Source organism: Lycorma delicatula, chromosome 9 (genome assembly GCF_047948215.1).
Source record: "Lycorma delicatula isolate Av1 chromosome 9, ASM4794821v1, whole genome shotgun sequence".
Classification (NCBI taxonomy): Eukaryota; Metazoa; Arthropoda; class Insecta; order Hemiptera; family Fulgoridae; genus Lycorma; species Lycorma delicatula.
The window spans coordinates 114053084-114074748 of record NC_134463.1 but is presented as its reverse complement, the minus strand read 5'-3'; the positions used below and the strand labels follow the sequence as shown (position 1 = coordinate 114074748).

General features: G+C 27.1%; 1 protein-coding gene across 2 annotated transcripts in view; it reads right to left on the bottom strand.

Annotated features, from left to right (window-relative positions):
* The window catches only part of FoxK (forkhead box K), an 89465-nt gene extending 67991 nt beyond the window's left edge, over positions 1-21474 (bottom strand). For both annotated transcript variants that reach the window (XM_075375714.1, XM_075375715.1), the window contains exon 1: positions 20962-21474. In XM_075375714.1, coding sequence (XP_075231829.1) covers positions 20962-21320 — 359 coding nt within the window. In that variant the 5' untranslated portion in view covers positions 21321-21474. The remainder of the gene's footprint in view (positions 1-20961) is intronic.
* Positions 21475-21665: the final 191 nt, after the last annotated feature.

Below are 21665 nucleotides of genomic sequence, written 5' to 3'. Positions count from 1 at the left end.
GATAGGGACTCTTGGAGAGCTGCATCAAACCAGTCAAATGACTGAAGACAAAAAAAAACTCAATTTTTTAATTTGTTCTTAAGTTTCCACTTTTCCAATTAATAATGTCTTTTATACCAGCGATCACTCTTTTGGTTTCTGGGCAAAAACTGAAAATCTAACAATTTAAAATTTATATAAAACTTTGTTTTTTTTTTTTTAAATTAGACAAATTTGGATTGTTGTTTACTACTGGTAATACTTTATTCCAGGTTTGTGGAAAATATTACATACATTTAGTTGAAGAGTTGATTTAACAAATTCATCCCTTAAAATAATCTATTTGCAGAGAGCTGCTATCAAACTAGTCAGATGACCGAAGACAAAAAAAAAACTGTTATAATGATTTATCATAATATCAACTACAAAACCACACCAGAATCATTCTAGTAACATTTCATTTTGATTTCTCTTTTTAACATTATTGATTTTGATTACTTCATGAATCCATTAAATTCCTAAAAGTGGTCTTTTTTCACATATTTAAACAATATCGTCGAATTATGAAATTGCACATAGGAGAATAATTTATAAAACATTAATATTTTTTGTAAATTTTATGAACTGGATAGTTTATTTTTTTTTAATTTGAATAATTATTTGAATCTCAGCAAACAATTTGTACCATTAAAGAGGCACTAGTCAGCATCTAGCGAGAGCAGGATTACTACTAACACATTTTAAACACTTAATACACTATCTGATCTATATATTATTTTGATGTTCTTTAAAACAAACATAAGTAGCTCCACAAATCCTGTACCTTCAAACACTAACACTGAGCATGCCATTCAGCCTGCATTAAATATAAGATTGCCATTAAGCGCATTAAGAACATTTACTTCAGCATGTGCTCAAATAAAAATATGGAAAAAAATAATATTACATTTTCCTAATTAAAACTAAAGCTATCTAATTTCTGTAATAATAATAATTTAATTATCTGCACAATAAAATAGGAATAATTTTTTTTTTGGTTGCTTCAAAATTTGGACAAAGCTTGAAGCTTGTGCGTGGGAATATGAAAATGGAATTTTGTTAGCATATGAAAAATGCCATGCCTGACTGGGATTTGAACCTGGGATCTCCGGTTGAAAAGCTGAGACAATACCACTCCGCCACAGAAATCGGCGGAATGGTAAATTTATTAAGTTTTATAAATAATAAAACTTAACTGTATTAATTTAACTGTATAAATATATAATATATTTATCTTAACATTTACTTGTAATAATTTTTTTTTTTTTGCGAAACACTATCAATGTAAAAGAACAGATTTAACTCTTTATCAGATGGTTAGAAGTTAATATATTCCTTAAAAATTTCTATTAACTTTATACTACTTACAAACACAGCCTTAAAATGTTCAATTATTTGCGTAAATTATAAGAGGTTGAGACTAGTTTTCAAACCTTGAATATATTAATACAGTTTCCAAAAATAGAAGTTATGCAACTTTTTACTGTTTCTCCTAGTCTGAACATTTTCCCCCTAAATTCAGCACTATCAGAGTAGATGCAGTTTTCAAACATCATTATTTTAGGAATAGGGTCAATATATCCCCCCCCCCCGCCTAGAATGATTGTGGAAACATACCAATCTGAAGCTTAAATTTCTTTTGCTTTTCTTCAAATAAAAGGTGATCAAGGTGACAATTGTTCTTATCATTCGTAGAAAAATTCAGTGAATTTTAAAATATTTTTCAAAAATAGATTTCCTGTTAAGAAAACATTTGAGGAGTTTTTAATTCATTTTATGACTAATACCTTAGCAAAGAATTGCATTTTTGATATATTTTTAAAATTTATTTAACAAATTAATATAAAACAATGAAGAAATCTCATACAAAAATAGGTATTAAATAAGACAGTTAATAAAGGTACAAATTATTTTAACATTACCACACTTCATGCTAATATCAGAAAATTCAGGTACATCACTACCCACTACCCTTTTATTTTTAAATGCATTTTCTTATAAAGAGAAAAATAAATTTTATAATTATTTAAACGATTCATTAAACTATAAGAAAGCAGGCAAGTAACCATCTCACTCACTCAAATTGAAGCTTCTTTTGTGAGAGAAATCCCTTTTCAGTCAGTAGTTAGTGAACAAAGGTAAAATGTTTAAAAAAATTGTACGACTTGAATTTTTAGCAATGGGTGTGATTAGTCAATTATTATTTTACTTATTTTGACTAATTTTGATATTAGCAATTATTTCTAAAAATTATACATTCTTCTTCTAAAAAAACAGAGTGACACTAGCTGAACAAACAGTTTATTTTCTCAGCCATTATCATTATAACTTCAGTTTATTGACTGAAATAGTCAATTAGAAAATTTATGTGCATTGGTGAATCTATGAATTAATGTTTGGAGATCGCATTCACTTTGCTATAAGTTCAGCATTGCCTGCTTTACTATTATTTTCAATTCCTTTTACTGACTTAGCATTTATCCTTAACATAAATAAAGTGACGAGTAAAACACAAAAATTAACAAATAAAACCAAAAATAAAATAACAAATCAAACAGAATTTTTACTTTTTGGGGTCATCTGTTATTTGGCTGGTTTGATCCTATTCCCCAATCCTTTCTGACCTACGCTAATATTCTAAAGATAGCTGTGTCCTCAGCTAATTGTTTTATTATTCCAGTCTTCATCTTCCTGAATAATTTCATTACTGCATTAACTAGCCTCGAATGTATATATACATGACCCGCCCCCATCTAGTTCATCTCAGCAAAAGATCCTGCCATAAAAAGTCCTCTCCTCAAAATTCTTCTATTCCCCAAACACTGCAAAAGTTTCTATTCTTTTCTCTTTCTGTTTTTTCTATCATCCAAAACTATGTCTTAACATACTACAGAAATATTTTTAAGAAAGGTTTGTCTAATTATTTGATCCATATTAAATGCTAACAGACTTTGTTTTACAAGAAAGCTCTCTTTTCTAATGCCAGTTGCTTTTGATATCTACCTTACTTTTTTCACCCTTTATATAAATATTTAATTCCCCGTGACTTTCTTTCAAACATATTTCAGTAAATCTGTTTATTTATTTTTAAACTGAATTTATTTCCTAGTAATAAGACAATGTCAACATTTTGCTATTCAATTATAGAATGTTAAACAGTCAAATTTTTTTTGTAAGGTAAAACCACATAAAAATGTTAACACCAGATCAGTATATGTACGTACAACATACAGCAACTCCTAACATATTATTATTTCCTATACAATATACTATTATTTCCTACACAAGATACTCTTAACTCTCTATCAATCATTATTGTAGGATGAATTATTTCTGAGATATAAAGCAAACCACACCAGAACATATGCATATACACAATTGCATACAACATTATTACATTTATTTAACTGTCACCAGAGATAGAAGATATAATAAGTAAAAAGTCTAAAACGATTGAAATGACATCTCAGACTAAATAATGTAGAATAATAAATAATCTTAAAAACAAACAAGAAAACCAAAACAAAAAAAAAGTTATTCTATAAACATAATTCAATTAAATTATTCAGAAATGATTCGACTAAATAAAAGATAACATTTCTTGTTTAATTTTATGTTTCATTATAGACTATGATGACAGTTTTACAGATACAAAATCAAAATCCAAGCTTATAAACAATAACAGAAATGGATGTCGTATTACAAATTCAAATCTATTCCGATTTCGTAATACTTACAACAGTTAATATTACAAAAAGGAATGTAAAAAAAAATTAATATCATAAATAAATGATTCACATATCATCGTTTAATGAATGAAAAGTTACAAGATATTTATAAGTACACATAATGACTCGCTAAAATGTTCTTAATTCATCTCACCATTTTATATTGAAATCAAGGGGCGGGTAATAAAAATAAATTAAGTTTCAAAAACTGATATCAATAAATAAATTACCCTTTTTATACCATAGTTATATTTGGAGATAAAAGAAACATGACAAAATGAAACCCAAATATCAAACTAGATTAAAAAAAAACACAAAAATCTTTCACATCATCTCATTTTATGAATAATAATTCAAAACAAAAAATAACAAAGACAGAAACTATACTGTAAATAAATAAAAAAACTATGTTAAAGCAATAAACCTTAGTAACATCAGCGAACACAACTCAAGAAATATGAGTTTTATATATCAAAACTCATCAATATATGTTTCAGTATATGTTCTGGAGGTACACAGTAACAAAATTTTTTTCTGACATCAAATAACTTATACGCGACATCACAATTTGCCCCATGCCTCTGTATCCAATTATAAATAAATTATTTTCTTCTATAATGGGCACACAAATATATTTATATTCAAATGATAAACATATCAAAGTAGAATTTTAATTTTGTTTAGTTTTCCTCATAGTAAGTAAATTATTATTACAGAGTAATTTAATATTACTTCAGCAATTTAATAACTTATATAAACTAATTACTTTACAGTGACATACTAAAAAAGAAGTGTACTGTAATCATACAACAATTAATCATATGAAATAATAAAAATATTATGTTTTAAACATTTTACACAACTAGAGTAAATTATTCTAAATTATATTTTCTGGAACGATTAACAAGGTAAATAATATTTGATTTGTTGTTAAAACTTTGTGATGACTTATTATTTCATTGCATGAGACCTTGTAAGTTCATAACCTGCAAACTTCTGTAGGTTCTACAAATGTTTATGTAGAAAGTATTTTTCTTTTTATTTTTTTTTTTAAATGTATCTTGAAACAATATTGTCATTCAATCTACTGAGTTTTAATGACACTTTTATTATTTTAGCAAAGAATAAATATAATAAATTAACAACAGAATAATTTAGAACTTAGCATAATTTTAAATAAGAATAAAAATACAGGGAACTAAATATCATTACCTAAAAAAAAAATCTATTAAAAAATTACCAACTAAAAATTTGATTAATAATTTTTTTTCATTTACTAGGGAGTTTTTAGTATCCTTAAAATAAATAGTAGGGAGACTTTTTGTGTTATTACTGTATAACATTACTATTCCTCAAGTATAACTATAAATATTTGTAACATAACTTAAACTATACACTACATAACTTTATTTGTTATAGATTAATTTTAATTAATGTTCAGAAAAAAAAGGGTAAAATAAATTAAAAAATAAATATAAATACAAATCAATCTTTCTAAAAGTTTCTTAACAGCAGACTCTCAGATCCCACCAGGCCTGCAACAGGCAGCAACTGTGACTGAATGTTACATGATTTCATGGCAACGATTTTATTTTATCGCTATGAAAACTGTTAATCTATGCATAAGGAATTTTACGGTAATAGTAAGTAAAAATGAAAGAAACTGAACAATGTTTTTCAAAATACATAGCACTAATGATTGTTATTATGCGTACAACCAAAGATAAAGCATAACTTAAGTACCAAGTAACTCGCTACTTAAAATTTATAAAAATTTTATGGTTTGTTAGAATGACAAATTAGGAGTGAACTGCTTTTCTGCTTTCTTCAGCAAGCCTGCTGAAACGCAAATGAAATTCTACCTAAGTATGACTTACCTACATCACATGCTACCAGTGGCATCATCTTTTTACCAATGGTACTGACTATATAATGAACAGCTTTACTCTCAGCAAAAGCACTTCTTACCTCTAGTATTTTAAGCAACAAAACTTTTCCCCAGTCCCTTTCCCTTTTTTAAGCAACAAGATTTGTGAACTCTATCTTCTGAGGAAAAAAATTTAATTACTCATTATTATTGAAGTATTACTATAAGTATTAAAAACTTAATATACTCATAATATTACACACACATGTGCACACACACCCATGCACATGTGTGTATGTGTGCATACACACACTACATCTATTAAGGATAAAAGTGAAGAACCAATTAAAAAAAAAATTGAAACTTACCCACTTGTTTCCTACATGTCTCAGGATCTTAAAACTACTTTTTTTTTTAATTTTTTATTTAAACAGTTTACTTGTGGCAGTTATTTTTGTTACAATGTGCACACCTATTTTTGTTTGATTAAGGGTTTACACAAAAAATCATAACTAAAAAAAGTATTGGTTTTGAAAGGATGAAACAAAAAGCAATTTATTCATATTTTCTCAAGGTAAAAGATTGATCCAGTGGGTTATTTAACTATCTCTCTTCTTTCTATGAGAAAATTACCAATAAAATTGAACATGAAAAACGGTGAAATTTCACTTTTGTTAATTTTTTTCAAGGGATGGCATACACAATTTAAATTATTTTTTTTATATGTAGGTATATGTTAGTAGTATTACCATAAATAATATTAATGGTGATATTCTTATCCCTAAATTTTTTATGAATTTTTGAAAACTAATTATTTTTAATTCAAATTTTGGCTTCAAATTACTCTGATGGGGCTGATGATAAAAATCTCAAATTTGTACAACTTACAGAGTTTTTGTAGATGTTTATGGAAAATAAAAAATTTCTTGTGTATTGTACTAACAAAAAAGTTATAACCTCTCAAAGATCATGAAAAACCTGTTAAAAGCGATACCATTTTGACTCGCTAAATAAGTGCTCCAAGGGGGTTTCTCGTCTTCTTTGCACTTTAATGTTTTTATACTTATTACTATAGTTGAAATAGATTTGTTTAAACCATTCAACTGCAGTGTTCATGTTATAATGGGCGCATGAAGTCATTTCCAGTCGTCAGGAAAATTCATGTTTCAACATGCTCATTTATGCTTGTTGTATCATTTAACTTTGCAGTTACAGACTGGTCAGTCTGTCATTAGTCAGTGATCTGCTCATATCTTTACAGAGTATCTCAAATTTAATCCTGTGTGTAGAAGTGTTTATTAAATAAATAAGTTTTACTTAATAATATTATATTTGAAAATTTTAAATCAATTCATAAAACAATGGAAGAACAATGTTTTCCATAGAAATTATGTGAATGAAGAGTGTCATAAAACAGTGTATGGTACAGCACCAAAAGAACTTATTAAAATTTGTGAATATAGTGATGAAAACCAACAACTTATTTTTTACATGTTAATTCTTCACATGTCACTAGCGTTTGTAATTATCATGAAAATAGGTTTCTGTCAAAATTCAGTCACCAGTACGAACAGTTCTGTTGTGACCCTTTGAAAAACTTAATAACAACTAATATTACAGCAAGCTCTTATAGAACACATTTTTCCAAATTTATATTTTGTTCCAGAAAAAAATTAACTGTTCCAGAAGTATTTCCACTGTTAACTGTTTCAAAAGTATTTTTTCTAAGCAGAACAAAGAACTATATGAATGCGAAAGCCAAAAACAATACATTGCCCCACTTAACAATATTGAACAATTGAATGCTGCTTGTAGCATTTTTGGTGTATCACCTCCACCAAAATTGGAAAAATTAGGCACGATCAAAGACCATCAGCATTAAACAGGCTATTTCACTGAAGTATTAAAATTTTACTACAATTTATTTTTTTCTTCAGTAGTGTTTACAAAAATAAACCAATATAAAAATAAAAATGAATTTTACATCATCCTAAAAAAGGATGATGTAGACTACACACTGAAATCTCAGTTTGGGTAAGTTTTCAAAGCATTTTTGAATCAAAATTGTATTAGGTTACTGGTATTGGTTAAGTTATCATCAATAATTTAAAATAAAATATTGAAAACGTCAACTTCAACGACATAGGGGATAAATACAAAAAAATGTAAAGTGCAAAGAAGACAAGAACCCCCATGGAGCACTTATTCAGAGTGTCAAAATGGTATCGCTTTTAACAGGTTTTCATGATTTTTGAGACGTTATAACATTTTTATTAGTATAATACAGAAGAAATTTTTTATTTGCCTTAAACTTCTACAAAAACACTGTAAGTTGTGAAAATCTGAGATTTTTATCACTAGTCCAATCTGTTATTTGAATTTTTTTTAAAAATTAGTTTTCAAAAATTCATAAAAATTTAGGGGTAAGTACATCACCATTAATATAATTTATGGTAAAACTACTAACATATACCTACATATAAAAAAATAATTTAAACTGTACATGCCATCCCTGCCTCTTGAAAAAATAACCAAAAGTGAAATTTCCCTGTTTTTCATGTTCAACTTTATTGGTAACTTTCTTTTAGAAAGAAGAGATAGGTAAATAAACACCACTGTATCAATCTTTTACATCTAAAAAATATGAATAAATTGCTTTTTGTTTCATCCTTTCACAGTCAATTGTTTTTCAGTTATGATTTTTAGCAAAAACCCTTACAAATCACAAAAATAGTTGAGCACACAATAACAAAAATGACTCCCACAGGCAAACTGCTTAGATAAAAATTTTAAAAAGTAGTTTTAAGATCCTGAAACATATAGGAAACAAGTGGATAAATTTCAATTTTTTTTTGGATTGGTCAAGTAACCAGCTTATGTTTTTTTAGAACACTTAAAATATATTGACCCAACAGTGATTTTTTAATAGATTTTATTAATAGATTTTTTAAGTAATTATTCTGAATATAATAAAACATGCAATTTTTAAAATAAAAAGTTGCCTTTAAAGAGATTTACCACATTTTTTTAAGAATATCAGCAGTAAACATTCAACTTCTAGAGTTAAAACATTTAAAAAATATAACATAAGTAAAAATAATCTGACCTTTTGGTATACATGAAAGGCCTAATGTAACCGAGTAAAATAAACAGAATAATTAGGATAAATGTTTATGGCAACTTAGGTCAGGAATTATTTCACAAAGTTCTAACACTCACATGTAGAGCTGAGATATTTGTGAATTAATCTTTAAAATTTGATTTTCATTAATTCATATTTGAATACTAAAAACAATTTACAGTGGACAACTAATGTAGCTGTAGTATAAATAACTTGTACATAGTTTCCTTTTGTGTTTTATTGACAAGAATCATTCTCGGTATTATTAGGCTGGGATCCACGAATTCCATAATTTTACATGTAGATTAAACTAACAAAAAATTAACTTATAGTGTTATACTTCTACATAAAGAAAACAACAAACAGAGTTTGAATGAAGTAACTGTAATATTACCCTAATGGTCATGATGTCAGAAGTTCTCGCTTACAGTGTTTCATATGAGTAACAGATATGTTATAGTAAGGATAATTAACTCCAATATTACACAAAAGGTTTTTGAAAAGTTTACGTATACTGCTTTACTTTGAATTTTACACAACTTGCTGAATAATTTTTTCGTTAGATGTGAAGTGTGTAAAAAATTTGCTAAGAGATTTATCTTAAATCTGCAATTACGTCATTAGTTCGTATAAATCAAACCATAATCACTGGTTAGTATCTGAGAAAAAAAGATTAGAAGGTTTTGAAATGTGGTGCTACAGAAGAATGTTAAAAATCAGATGGGTGGATAAAGTGATAAATGAAGAGGTGTTATAGCAAATAGATGAAGAAAGAAGAATTTGGAAAAATATAGCTAAAAGAAGAGACAGACTTATGGGCCACATCCTGGAATAGTCGCTTTAATATTGGAAGGACAGGTAGAAGGAAAACATTGTGTAGGCAGGCCACGTTTGGAATATGTAAAACAAATTGTTAGGGATGTAGGATGTAGGGGGTATGCCGAAATGAAAAGACTAGCACTAGATAGGGACTCTTGGAGAGCTGCATCAAACCAGTCAAATGACTGAAGACAAAAAAAAACTCAATTTTTTAATGTGTTCTTAAGTTTCCACTTTTCCAATTAATAATGTCTTTTATACCAGCGATCACTCTTTTGGTTTCTGGGCAAAAACTGAAAATCTAACAATTTAAACTTTATATAAAACTTTGTTTTTTTTTTTAAATTAGACAAATTTGGATTGTTGTTTACTACTGGTAATACTTTATTCAAGGTTTGTGGAAAATATTACATACATTTAGTTGAAGAGTTGTTTTAACAAATTCATTCCTTAAAATAATCTATTATCAGGTCTCTTTTTTGCCTTATGCAGTTAATTTTTCAATTTCCGATTCTCTGTAAAATTTACAGTAAATGTTGAAACTTCAGTGAGCTCTACTGTTATTTTCTCAAACCACTTACACAACGTAACAAATTTTTTCCCAGCAAGGTATTAAAAACATAAAGATTAATTTTTTCCTGCAATAACAGGTTTACCATGTTTCTGTTTGACTGAAGCACAACACTAATGGTGGCTACAGTCATTTTTATATAATGTACAACAAATAAGTTAGTATAGAACCAGAATCAACTAAAAAGGCAATTTAAGTTAATTAGAATACGACAAAATTATAATATTAACAGAAAATAAATTAGATAATTACATGTAATAGAGTAAACACAGAAAAAACAAAACTGAAAAATAATAAAAATATTAAATAATGAGCAATAAAAACATAGCAACAAGCATAGTACACAACTGAGCTATTGACACAATGAGTTTTAATGGCACGCGAGCTGTAGTCCCCAAACATGAGTGTATAGTGGGCGGCATATTGCTGTGCTCATAGGCTGACGGCTGGCTTACCACGCTATTAACTATCCTAAAAATATCATATAACTCTGACAATGTACTGCGTACTATGAAAGTATACAAAGCTATACAAGATGTTTTCATAAAGGAATGATTATCTCTCTACCACACAATGTGCATTTTGTTATCATTAGTAAAAAATTAAAACATTTTTTGCCACATTTAACCATTAAATTAATAATACTAACTTGAATGAATGAATGAGTATGGATAGTCACAACTGTCAACAGTTATACTACTACTGAATCTAAATCCAATTCAAAGAAGCAAAGTACCAACCTACTTTTAAAGGAATATATAATTTCTTTAACAGGATTTCAAAAAGCAGGACCAACTCAAGAGTCATTGGTCTGAGGCTGGACACGGCAAGTTACTACATTTTTTATGCTGCTATTTACTTAAGTTTCATATATAGTCTGAAGCCTTTCATTGGTTCATTGTTCAAAATTTTATAAAATTAAAATCTAAGTAACCTAAGTAAAATCTATCTAATTTTATAAAAATAAGTATGCTTTAAAATCTGTTGGTTTATACACTCTGATCCCATCTTTATTATAAATATGATTTATGGAAAACATAAAATGCACTTTCTCTGAATGAAATTAATCTACAGCCATTTCATGTGGAATTAACAAAATGAAAGCTTGTAGATCTGAACATTATCTGGGTTTCAAATGGGTTGGCACAATCACATTTAATAGTATATTCAGTATAGCAAAGAAGGCTACAGAAATGACTTATCACTTTCAATCCCTAGTATAGGCTCCTTATTACATTTTCTTTGCATGTTAGGCCCCCAATAAAAACTGACTTATGACGCACACGCACACACAAGTACACAAAACTTAATTAAGTAGCAGCATTATAAAAGGTTAATAATTTTTATTAACAACTGATTCATCCCAGCTTTTCAATATAAGCTGAACACAGAATCTGAAAGCAGTGTATATTAAACATACACAAACTACATTGTAGAGACGTACACATATAGGAGCTCAACCATAACAAAATTTAATTAACTTTAATTTGCTTAGAGTGCACACTGCCACCGTGAAAATTGGCAGTTAGAATTTTTAATGATTTTTAATAAGCTTTTTAACGATCTTTATATTTAATTAATCACAACTAATTTTATTCCCAACTGAAATAAATTTAATTTTGCTTCTATTTAAGAAATCCTTATTAAAAAATTAAATATTCCATTGAAGAAAAAATCTTTCATGAAACGTAATTTTGTTATTATCATTAGTAAGGAGTTAAATACAAAAATAATATATCATAATATAAATTCACAAAATTTACAAATATTTAAATTCAAATCTACCTTTCATGAGCTTGAACTTATTAAGAAAAATTAAGATTACCTAATGTTAGTTTAATACTGTCAAAAGAAGAATTAAGAGACCAGTTCTGTCCAGGTATTCTGCATTATGCATGCTGACATGCAGACGTTTATAATAAAATTAGTATGAGATATGGGGATAAACACCAATATTATCAGAAGTAAAATTAATGCGCTTATTTATAAAAAATACTGAGCATTAATTGAAAGGTTTTTCAACAATTGATAAAAAAAAATTCTTGTAATTTCAAATTCATTCTATAGATCGACTACAAGACAAGTTTTTTCAATGCATTCTATGACACCTATAAATAAATTATATATAAATAACAATAATTTACACATGCAAATTATGAGATGAACATATTGTAATTTAACAGATGACAAATGCTTAATATACTACTGGGAACTAAACCTTACACTTATTAGTCATATTCAAAATTAAAATCACAACAAAATATTGTAGAGGGTATACTGAAATGAAACGACTAGCACTAGGTAGGGAATCTTGGAGAGCTGCATCAAACCAGTCAAATGACTGAAGACAAAAAAAAAAATATTATAAATAATTTTGTTCATGAGTTCTGAATAATCAGCATACTCCATACCCTAACTTATGGTATCAACCAAAACCTGGATAAACAGTGTGTCTAGTGTCAGGACACACTGAAAATTAATGTACGAGTTGCACGTTTAAAATACCAAAAAACATACTTAAATTAACCAGTTGCCAAATATCATCTAAGTTAAACAACAATTGTAGTTTTTAATGCTTCTTTAATAAAGCAGCAATAAAAATTTCTATACACTGTAACGTTGGATAAATTACACTGTCCCTCTCAATGACACTAGATGACTACACAGTAAAGGAAAAGCCACTAAAAAATGCTCACAGTACTTCATTACTACTCACCTCTGATAAAAATTATATATGGTTATCTGTCATCTATTTATCAGTTAAAGTGAAACAATTTTGTTCTTCAGTAACACCTTGCTGGTTTTTAAGTGATAAAAACCCTGTCATCTATATTAAAAAAAAATTATTGGTACCTTAAATGCAAGAAAATTATCTTTGCTGAATAAGGTTAAAATCCAACCAGTTTTACCTTTACAAACAGTTAAAGGACTTTCACATTAATTCCAGATTTTTTAATGTAGTTCCAAAAGTAAATTGTAGGGCATTAAAACCAACATCAGCCTAACTTGGAAAATCATTTCTATTATAATTAAAATACAGCTTAATTTGCTGTTCAACTGTAGAAGGATTATTCACCTTTAGGAGTACCTTACAACAGATGCATTATGCTTATATTCACTCTTTCTTCTCTATTAATAAAGTTTCAAAATTCAAAACCCATCTATTGTATTTTATGAGAATATATTATTACTTCCTATTTCACTTCTCCAGCCAAATGTGTAACTCGTAACCTTAAACTGCAACAAACTTAAAAAACCGTCTTATATTTTTAACCAACAGAGTGGTTTCAGTGTCTCTTAGTTTCCACCTTAGCAAACTTAAAAACTATTCTTTTTCTCGTGTTTTTGACAACCCAAATTAAAAAATTCTATTCTTAATGTAGTTAATTCTTAATTATTTATGTAGTTATTGTCTTATTTTATATTAATCTTGTTTTATCAAAGAAACAGGTAAAAAAAAATTAATTTCAGAATAAAATTCGAGTCAGATTTGCAAAATGAATAGAAATTAATTAGAGAAAATTGTCAAATAAATTTAAAAGAATTAAATGTGATTATCTTTTTTAATTTTCTAATTTAAATTAAAAAATTTAATGTACATTTAAGTAATGAATTTGTAAGATATAATAAATTATAAATTTTTGGACACTATAATTAAAAATATTATAACTTAAAAGATAAAACTTTTTATATGATGAGTCACCTGTCTCAGCATTTTTGTATGCTAGCTATAAATAATCTATAATTATTGACAAATATTACAAATATAAACAAATTACACCTAAAGACCATTTGACCAAACTATGACACTACCAGCAGCAATATAAAATCTAAACAGCATTAGAAACTCTGTCTGTACACTTCTTTTATAGTGTCATTAAATTTTATATTGTAAATCTGAATATAAGTGAATTTATGCTAATTTCTACAATTTATAATCGTATAACAAATCATTATTCAGCATTCCTTTTACTATCTGCTAACACTTGTTTAAATCTAAACAAATTAATTAGAAACTATTCCAGTCAACCTGTTCTTTCATTCCCTAGATTTTAATCACAAAGTCTACCCATTCAGTGGAATACTCAAGATAAAAATTTGTAATACGTTACTATATGCTGCGACTAAGAAATGTAACAACTGAGTTTAAGACTACAAGATTTGTAGTAGTTTACAATTCAACAATTACCATAAGAGTACTTTCCAAGACTATATGCTTGAGTTGTTAAATGCAAATGACAAAACGCTATATAGAAATGTGCTTCCAAACAACATTTTCATTTTTTTACCTAAAAAATGAAAATTTTTTAGATCCACAAATTGCAACAGTATAAATAAACAAGAGAAAAAAAGGCATCCAAATATCTTTTAAAAAAACACAATATATGACAAATATCAAAAATGCCTCAACATTTTTGGAAGCCAGGTATGGAAAAATAGAAAAAATAAACCAATTTAAATACCTCAGAAAAGCTACAGGAACAGCCAAGAATAAATACCTGTAAGAAATTAGATGAACAAAATGGAATTGACCATTGCTTAACATGTATAACAAAAAATTTATCTCCATAAATGCAAAATTAGAGCATTGAATATGGTGATTTGTCCAGAATCATAGTACATTTCAGAATCTTTGACAAAGAGCAACATATACTTTTAAAAAGAAATCCAAAGGAAAGAAAAGATTTTTTAAGGAAAATATTTGGTTCTATAAACAGTGGCACATTTGATATATAAAAATAACTTCTGCCCCTACAAAATGCTATACTAAATTTTTTTTTTAATAAAAGAAATAATTTACAAGAGAAACTGGCTTTTATAAAACACATTCTAAGGGGGAGTGATCAATACAATTCCCAAGAAAATCATCTTCTTTTATCTAGAAAAAAACTAAAAGCATAAAGAAAAACTTAAAGCAGAAATAAAGATTTCAGATTTACAAAATCAGGCATTAATCGATGAAAAAATTAAAAGGAATTTCATAAATAAGGAATTTTTACTAAGAAGATACAGTAAATTGAACTACTGTGAACTGTAAACTGAAGGAGAAACTGGAATAAAGAGAACCAACAGAATAATAAGTAAATTAGAACAAAAGAAGGGAGTCTTAAAAGTACTGGCAGAAAATGGACAGTGTTAAAGTAGAGTAACCAGTAAGTAGAGAAAACCACAGTTCTAAGATGCTAAACACCAAATCAACTCTTGCAAATCATCTTACAGGTACTGGACAACACACACTTGATATGTATAACTAGAACGTAAAAATGTCACATGTATCACCTAAAAAAAAGCAATTAGTTTTATTAAACTTTGCCATTGCATGTTATTTAAATGAAATTTATATGTTTACAAATTAAATGAATGTACAATAGTAATCAAATGAATACACAATATATTCGGCCAATACACTGTTTGAATATTTACTAAAGGGGTTTACTGTGAGATTAACTACTTTGAGACAGACACCATTAGCAGTACCAACTGTAATTCTGCAAAAGATCACATATAACAGCTTCAAGACCTCATGAAAGCAAAATTAAAGATATTTTGATAGCAATGCCTGTAAGTTCAAACAGAACTTTGCTTAAAAGTGTTCAGGCTTCCATCTTTAAAACAATAAAACTAACATTTGATGAATAAACAGATATTTTTTTCATACTATATAAATAGCATTTTAAAACAAGAATCACTTACAAAAAAAAAAAATACATCATACTACATTTTATAAAACTCAACTTTTATTAACTGATATGGTACAATTTATTTTTTACAAATGTAATTTTTTTTTTTTTAACAGGTTCAACTAATGGCAACTTCAAACTAGTTACACATGTTTTCATTTATATGCATTCCCAATTTTTATATTTAAAAAAATATATAAAAAAAATTAATATTTATGATAAGATATTATTACCTATATCTCCATAACATCTAATTATTTATTAGGTATTAAAAATATTGAAATAACTGGTTAATTTTTATAAAAACTATCTATTTTTTTTATTTTTCAAATTCATTTTATATAACTTTTTCCATTAATTAATTTATTTATTTATGTAACTTTTGTAAGCTTTTAACAATTTTCCTGTTGAAAATCCAAAAAACATTTTTTTTTTTAATAACAGCACCATGATGGTACAAAAATAACTCATGTCAGATCAAGTAGGACAAAATTATCAAAAAACTACAGTTCACTTAAAAATATACACATTATAGATAATAAAGTGCAATAAGAACTAAACAACCATTTTTGTAAAATATCAAAATTTACTTCAGAACCACATTTCAATGTAAACAACTGTTAATTTATATAAAAGAATTAAATAAAATTAACACTAACAAAAAAAAAATAATAAAAAAAAACCAATTTAACAAAAATCAAATTCTTCCAAACAACAACAAAATTTTACCAGTACTTATTTAATACAAAAAAAAAACCTTGAAAAGTATACTAAGAACACAACTAGGATATATCCAATCAAACAGAAAGTGGCATATTAATTAACTCGGCTTGTAACAACCCTCCAACTACACAGACCTAGTTAGTTAACATGTGCACTCAATGATATAATCATATCAATAATAAATTAATCTTATCACATTTTAAACTCATATTATAAACAGGTTTTTTACTATTGTAGTGTCCCTCTAGTCTAAGATTTTTAATATTTTGTAAACTGTTCTAACTCTACCTCTGTATTTTATTTCAATAATTTACCATAGTCCTTTTTTAATTATTCTTAAGTTGTGACAGCTTTATCAACTCAAATATTTTTTTCTAATAACATGTGATATATACATGTTATAAAATAAACAATATATCAGTTTAAAATATCCTGGCATTGAAAATCTGGATAAACACAATTAAACTGTATAAAAAATGAAAATCATGATATTTGTATTCAGTAAAATGTATTAAAGAATTGGTATATTTCGAATAATACCCAACAAAAAGAATTAAAACTACATTTATTATTTATATGTATTGTATATAAATAAAAAAAGTTTACCTTAAGTACAAAGGGCATGTTATTAATAAATACTAAAAATGCATTCAAAATATATTTTTCTTAAAATTCATAAATTAGATATTAGTGCATTTACTAATTAAGTGTTCAAATATGCTTTAACTATTATATCCTGTAACTTCGTCAGGCTATGAGTGAATATAATAGTAAAGATAGTTTAATTAAACGTACCAAAGTTAAAATCAATAAAAAGACATAATCTAATACAAATTAAAAAGAAAACTGGATTATGCAACTGTCCGAACTGGTGCTAAATGTGTAATATAATGGCATTTCAGAATGTTTTGCGAGATTAATTTGAGAGTAACACACTAGATAGGGATGTACCACTATAATGAAGCTAAAAAAGACCTAAGCCACATAACAGTAGACCAATTTTTTTTTTAAATGGGACCTAGATAGGTGAGATATTAAAAAGATGGGAGCATACCAGATGCTGACTACATATGGAGAAATTCAGAGGAAGAACAGAGCGAATAAGTAAATTAATTTTTTTTTTTTTTATTTTTAGTAACGTTTATTTACATTAAAATTATACAAATTATAATGACCCATCTTATTACTTTTTTAATTTTTATTTACATTTCTGTAGTAATCACTGTCTGATGAGTTGAATATAAAAAAATTTATCAATTTTAAAATGAAGAAAAGAGATATCTGTCTCTTCCAATCATTTGTTTCAAATGTCTTTCAGAATAGTCTTTGTATGACAAAATTCAGAAACAAGGATCCCATTAATACACTAACTGTATATTAAAATTGATAATTGATGTGTAATATTTTTAATTTAAGGTTAACTACTACTACTCCTACTACTACCCACCAGAATCTGAAGAGAACAGAAAACATACTTAAAATTTTCTAGAAAATACTCAGATTAAAAAACATTTGAATTAAAAAAAAAACTGACAATTAGTCATTCACTACGATTTAATAATATTGACACAACAAATCACTATTTCTCTTATCCATCAACAACTTTTAAAATCATTTTGATGAAATGCATAACTAATGAGAATTGTGCAAACATGAGAGTTAACAAGAAATATCAGTTCACAGTCATAGAGAAAACTAAAGAAAATAAGTAAACAGGCGTGGCAATAAAATTCAACAAGTCAACCAAAATCATCCAAAAATTTATTAAAAACATTAGAAAGTATATCACAAATAAATAAATAATAATAATAAACAGGACCTACTACATACAATGAAAAAGACACATAATTTACACTATGACAAAAACATATACTACTAAATAATGTTATTAGGCTTATTATAGTAAGTGTTAAAAATCTCATCTATAAACCCAATTTCCACTAAACATTAAAAAGAAATCTATTTTGTTTAACTAATCGATTTTCTTGATTGTCAAACATAGAACTTCCTGAACACAAAATTGTAAAAATACACAAACTTCTTAACACATCAATACAAAATAGACTTGTTCTATCAATAATATTTTGTTAAAAAAATAATAAAATGACAGCCAAATTTAAAAAAATAAAAAATACAATGTTTAAAGAAATATTTACAATTTTTCAATTTTGAGATATTAACTGCTTTGAAAACGACATAAAATTTATTCATTTTTATTGAATGCAAAACCAGATTTATTATGATTAAAAATTACTTAATCATAGTAAAGGTAAAATAATATTATATTATTGATGATGACTTAATATCATAAGAGTTAGCAAGAACTCTGTACTCTGCTGGGTGTCTCATTATAATACACACTAAATACAGAATGACTCAGTTATGACTTCACTATTTACATAAAGTTTAGTTAAATCTAAACATATAGTTAACAGCCTTTGAAATGCAAAACTATGAATTTATATCAATATACAATTATTGGGGATTGTTCAATTACAAAAATTACACTAATAAAGAGATGTGTTTTTTTAGCTATAGCTGATTAAACCTAATAAGTTGAATTGCTCCTCAAATACCATTTTGAGAAGCAACAGTAATTACGAACTTAATTTCAGCTATTCCTTATGCAAGAGAAATAATTTTTCAATGAATTTGAGGAGGATTTGCAGTTGACAACCCGATATTAAACATATTCTTTACATTCCACTTTTTTGGCTTGTATTCCTACATTATTAATAAAATGTTTGAATTTTTTTATCAATATTTATTAAAGAATAAAATAATTAGTTTAGGAACAGTTTAGTTTATTATGAATTTAAATGTTTATTTATACAAAATTATCATTTTAAAACACAAATAAAAATAAACAACAGTATACAGTGGAACACAAATTTTGACTTACAAAAGAACAACAATCTGGTACAATGCTGTTTCTATTATTACTATCTCTAAATACTTATTCAAATTCTTTTAAAGTGAATAAGATAAAAATGCATTAGGAAAAACATAAAATCTTCCAAGTCTTAGTTTAAGAATTCTTTTTACATCCTTTTAAGTTTTATAATCATACATTAGATTTTTACACACATACAAAAAATAAATAACAGAACAATAAAGAAATAAATATCACAGAACCAATATCACAAAGTACATTACAGAAAGATGTTATACAATTTGTAAAAACAAATCAATTTTTTCAGTTAATTGAAAATACAGCTTGCATCCTAATCCATAAGTAACAAAAATATTATACAACGAAGCATTATTTACTTACGCTAAACATTATCTACTTATTTCATGAAGAGAACTACAAATATCTATCTTTTGAAATTGTCACTAGTTTGAATAATCAACACCACAAAGTAGAATAGTAAATTATAAAAGATATGATAACGGAAATAAATATAGGCCAAACAATGTAAACAAAATTTAATAACTAAAATTCAGTACACAAAAACAATATGACATGTTTAAAAAATACACAAGAGATAAGGAAGAGCAAAACTTGAAAATACTCATCTAATAAAAATAAGTTATAATGCATAAAAATAAAGAATTATTTGAACAACACTACCGACCGAATGTTAAAGTAAAAACCCTTAAACATTACAAGGCCCAAACATTAATCATAGTAAAAAAAAACATAACCTAACAACAATAGGCCTAAGAAACTTCCAAAATATTAAAAACAACTGTAGCCTAATTGAATAAACACCTACATATAAAAAAATAAACAATTAACAACAATAAACATAACCTCTCAACAACTTTGCCAATAAAATTTTACTAACCACTAGAATAATAAAAATTTCAGAAATAAACAATAATGATGAAGGTTACTTTAGTAGTAAACATATATTTATACATAGCCCTATAACAAAATTTTATATAATTTTTCAGAAAATTAAATAGATAGGCTTGTAGATAAGATAATTTTCTATTTTATTGAAATATCCCAGTAAACAAAACAAATATTTTCCATGCGGCTTGGGTAAATTTTATGATAAGCAGACCTAGACCAATGCAAACATTAGTGTTTGGTTGAAGGCCACATGTACTACGATTAAAAATATTCATTTCCACAACACGCTACATAAGAACTCTGTTAGGTTAATAAATTTAATGAAATCTATACAAAGAATACGGCTATTACATTAAAAGTAATAATTGTTTAGAAACAAATAAGCAAGAGAAAAAATTGAATCACGGGATAAAAATAGTAGTCAAAGAAACTGAAAGCTACTTCAAATAGAATTTATAAATTTAACCGGCTGGCGTGTTTAATAAAAGCCTACCGCAAATAACATCACAAACATCAATTTTTAATACCTAGGGAAAATACTCGTGGCCTTCAAGGTAGTAAACAGCTTGTTTTACAAACACGAACCGACTAGCCCAATAATGTTTACATATTAAAAAACATCTGTACTTACGTTTTTGGTAGTTGCAATGAAGGGGCACCTTTCCTCTGAAACACACCATCGACAAAAACACCATTTTTTCCATTACAAAGCATAAAAAAATGTGGATGATCAAAAAATAATTCAAGATGTTTACGCGAAATAAAACTAGAATGTCCCATGTTTACATCGACCTCGCCTCGTGAGCTATTTCGTCCTATAATGATTCGTTTCTGTCTCACCATATATTCAAATTCACGACCTTCTAATCTTGCTATCGGTGTCCCTTTGTTTTCTGGGCTCCATTGAACTTTAGCTGGACTCGTTGGTGCCGATTTAAGGGCTAAAAGAGCCCATGCATCGCTCTCTTGAGACCGTGAATGTGCGGACATCACGTCTTCACACTCAGGAAGGAAATACGAAGCTCGAACAGAACGTATGATATTGTTTACCCACAATCCAAAACGTGGGTGGCCAAAATGGAACCACGTGACAATCGAGCTGCGCGATTGTGTCAAAACAAAACTTCTCCTTATCGACTAGCCTCGCCAGACGAACAGGACGGAACCTCCTACTACGTTTGCCTATTGCACACGACGTGTTTATTGACAGTCTGTTAGATAAACAAATATGCCAGATTTTCTTTGAACGATCAACTAAGAGATTATCAATTGTTAAGATAATGACATTTTTTCCTATATCATTTTTTTATATCGATAAGAATAAAAATCTGTTTT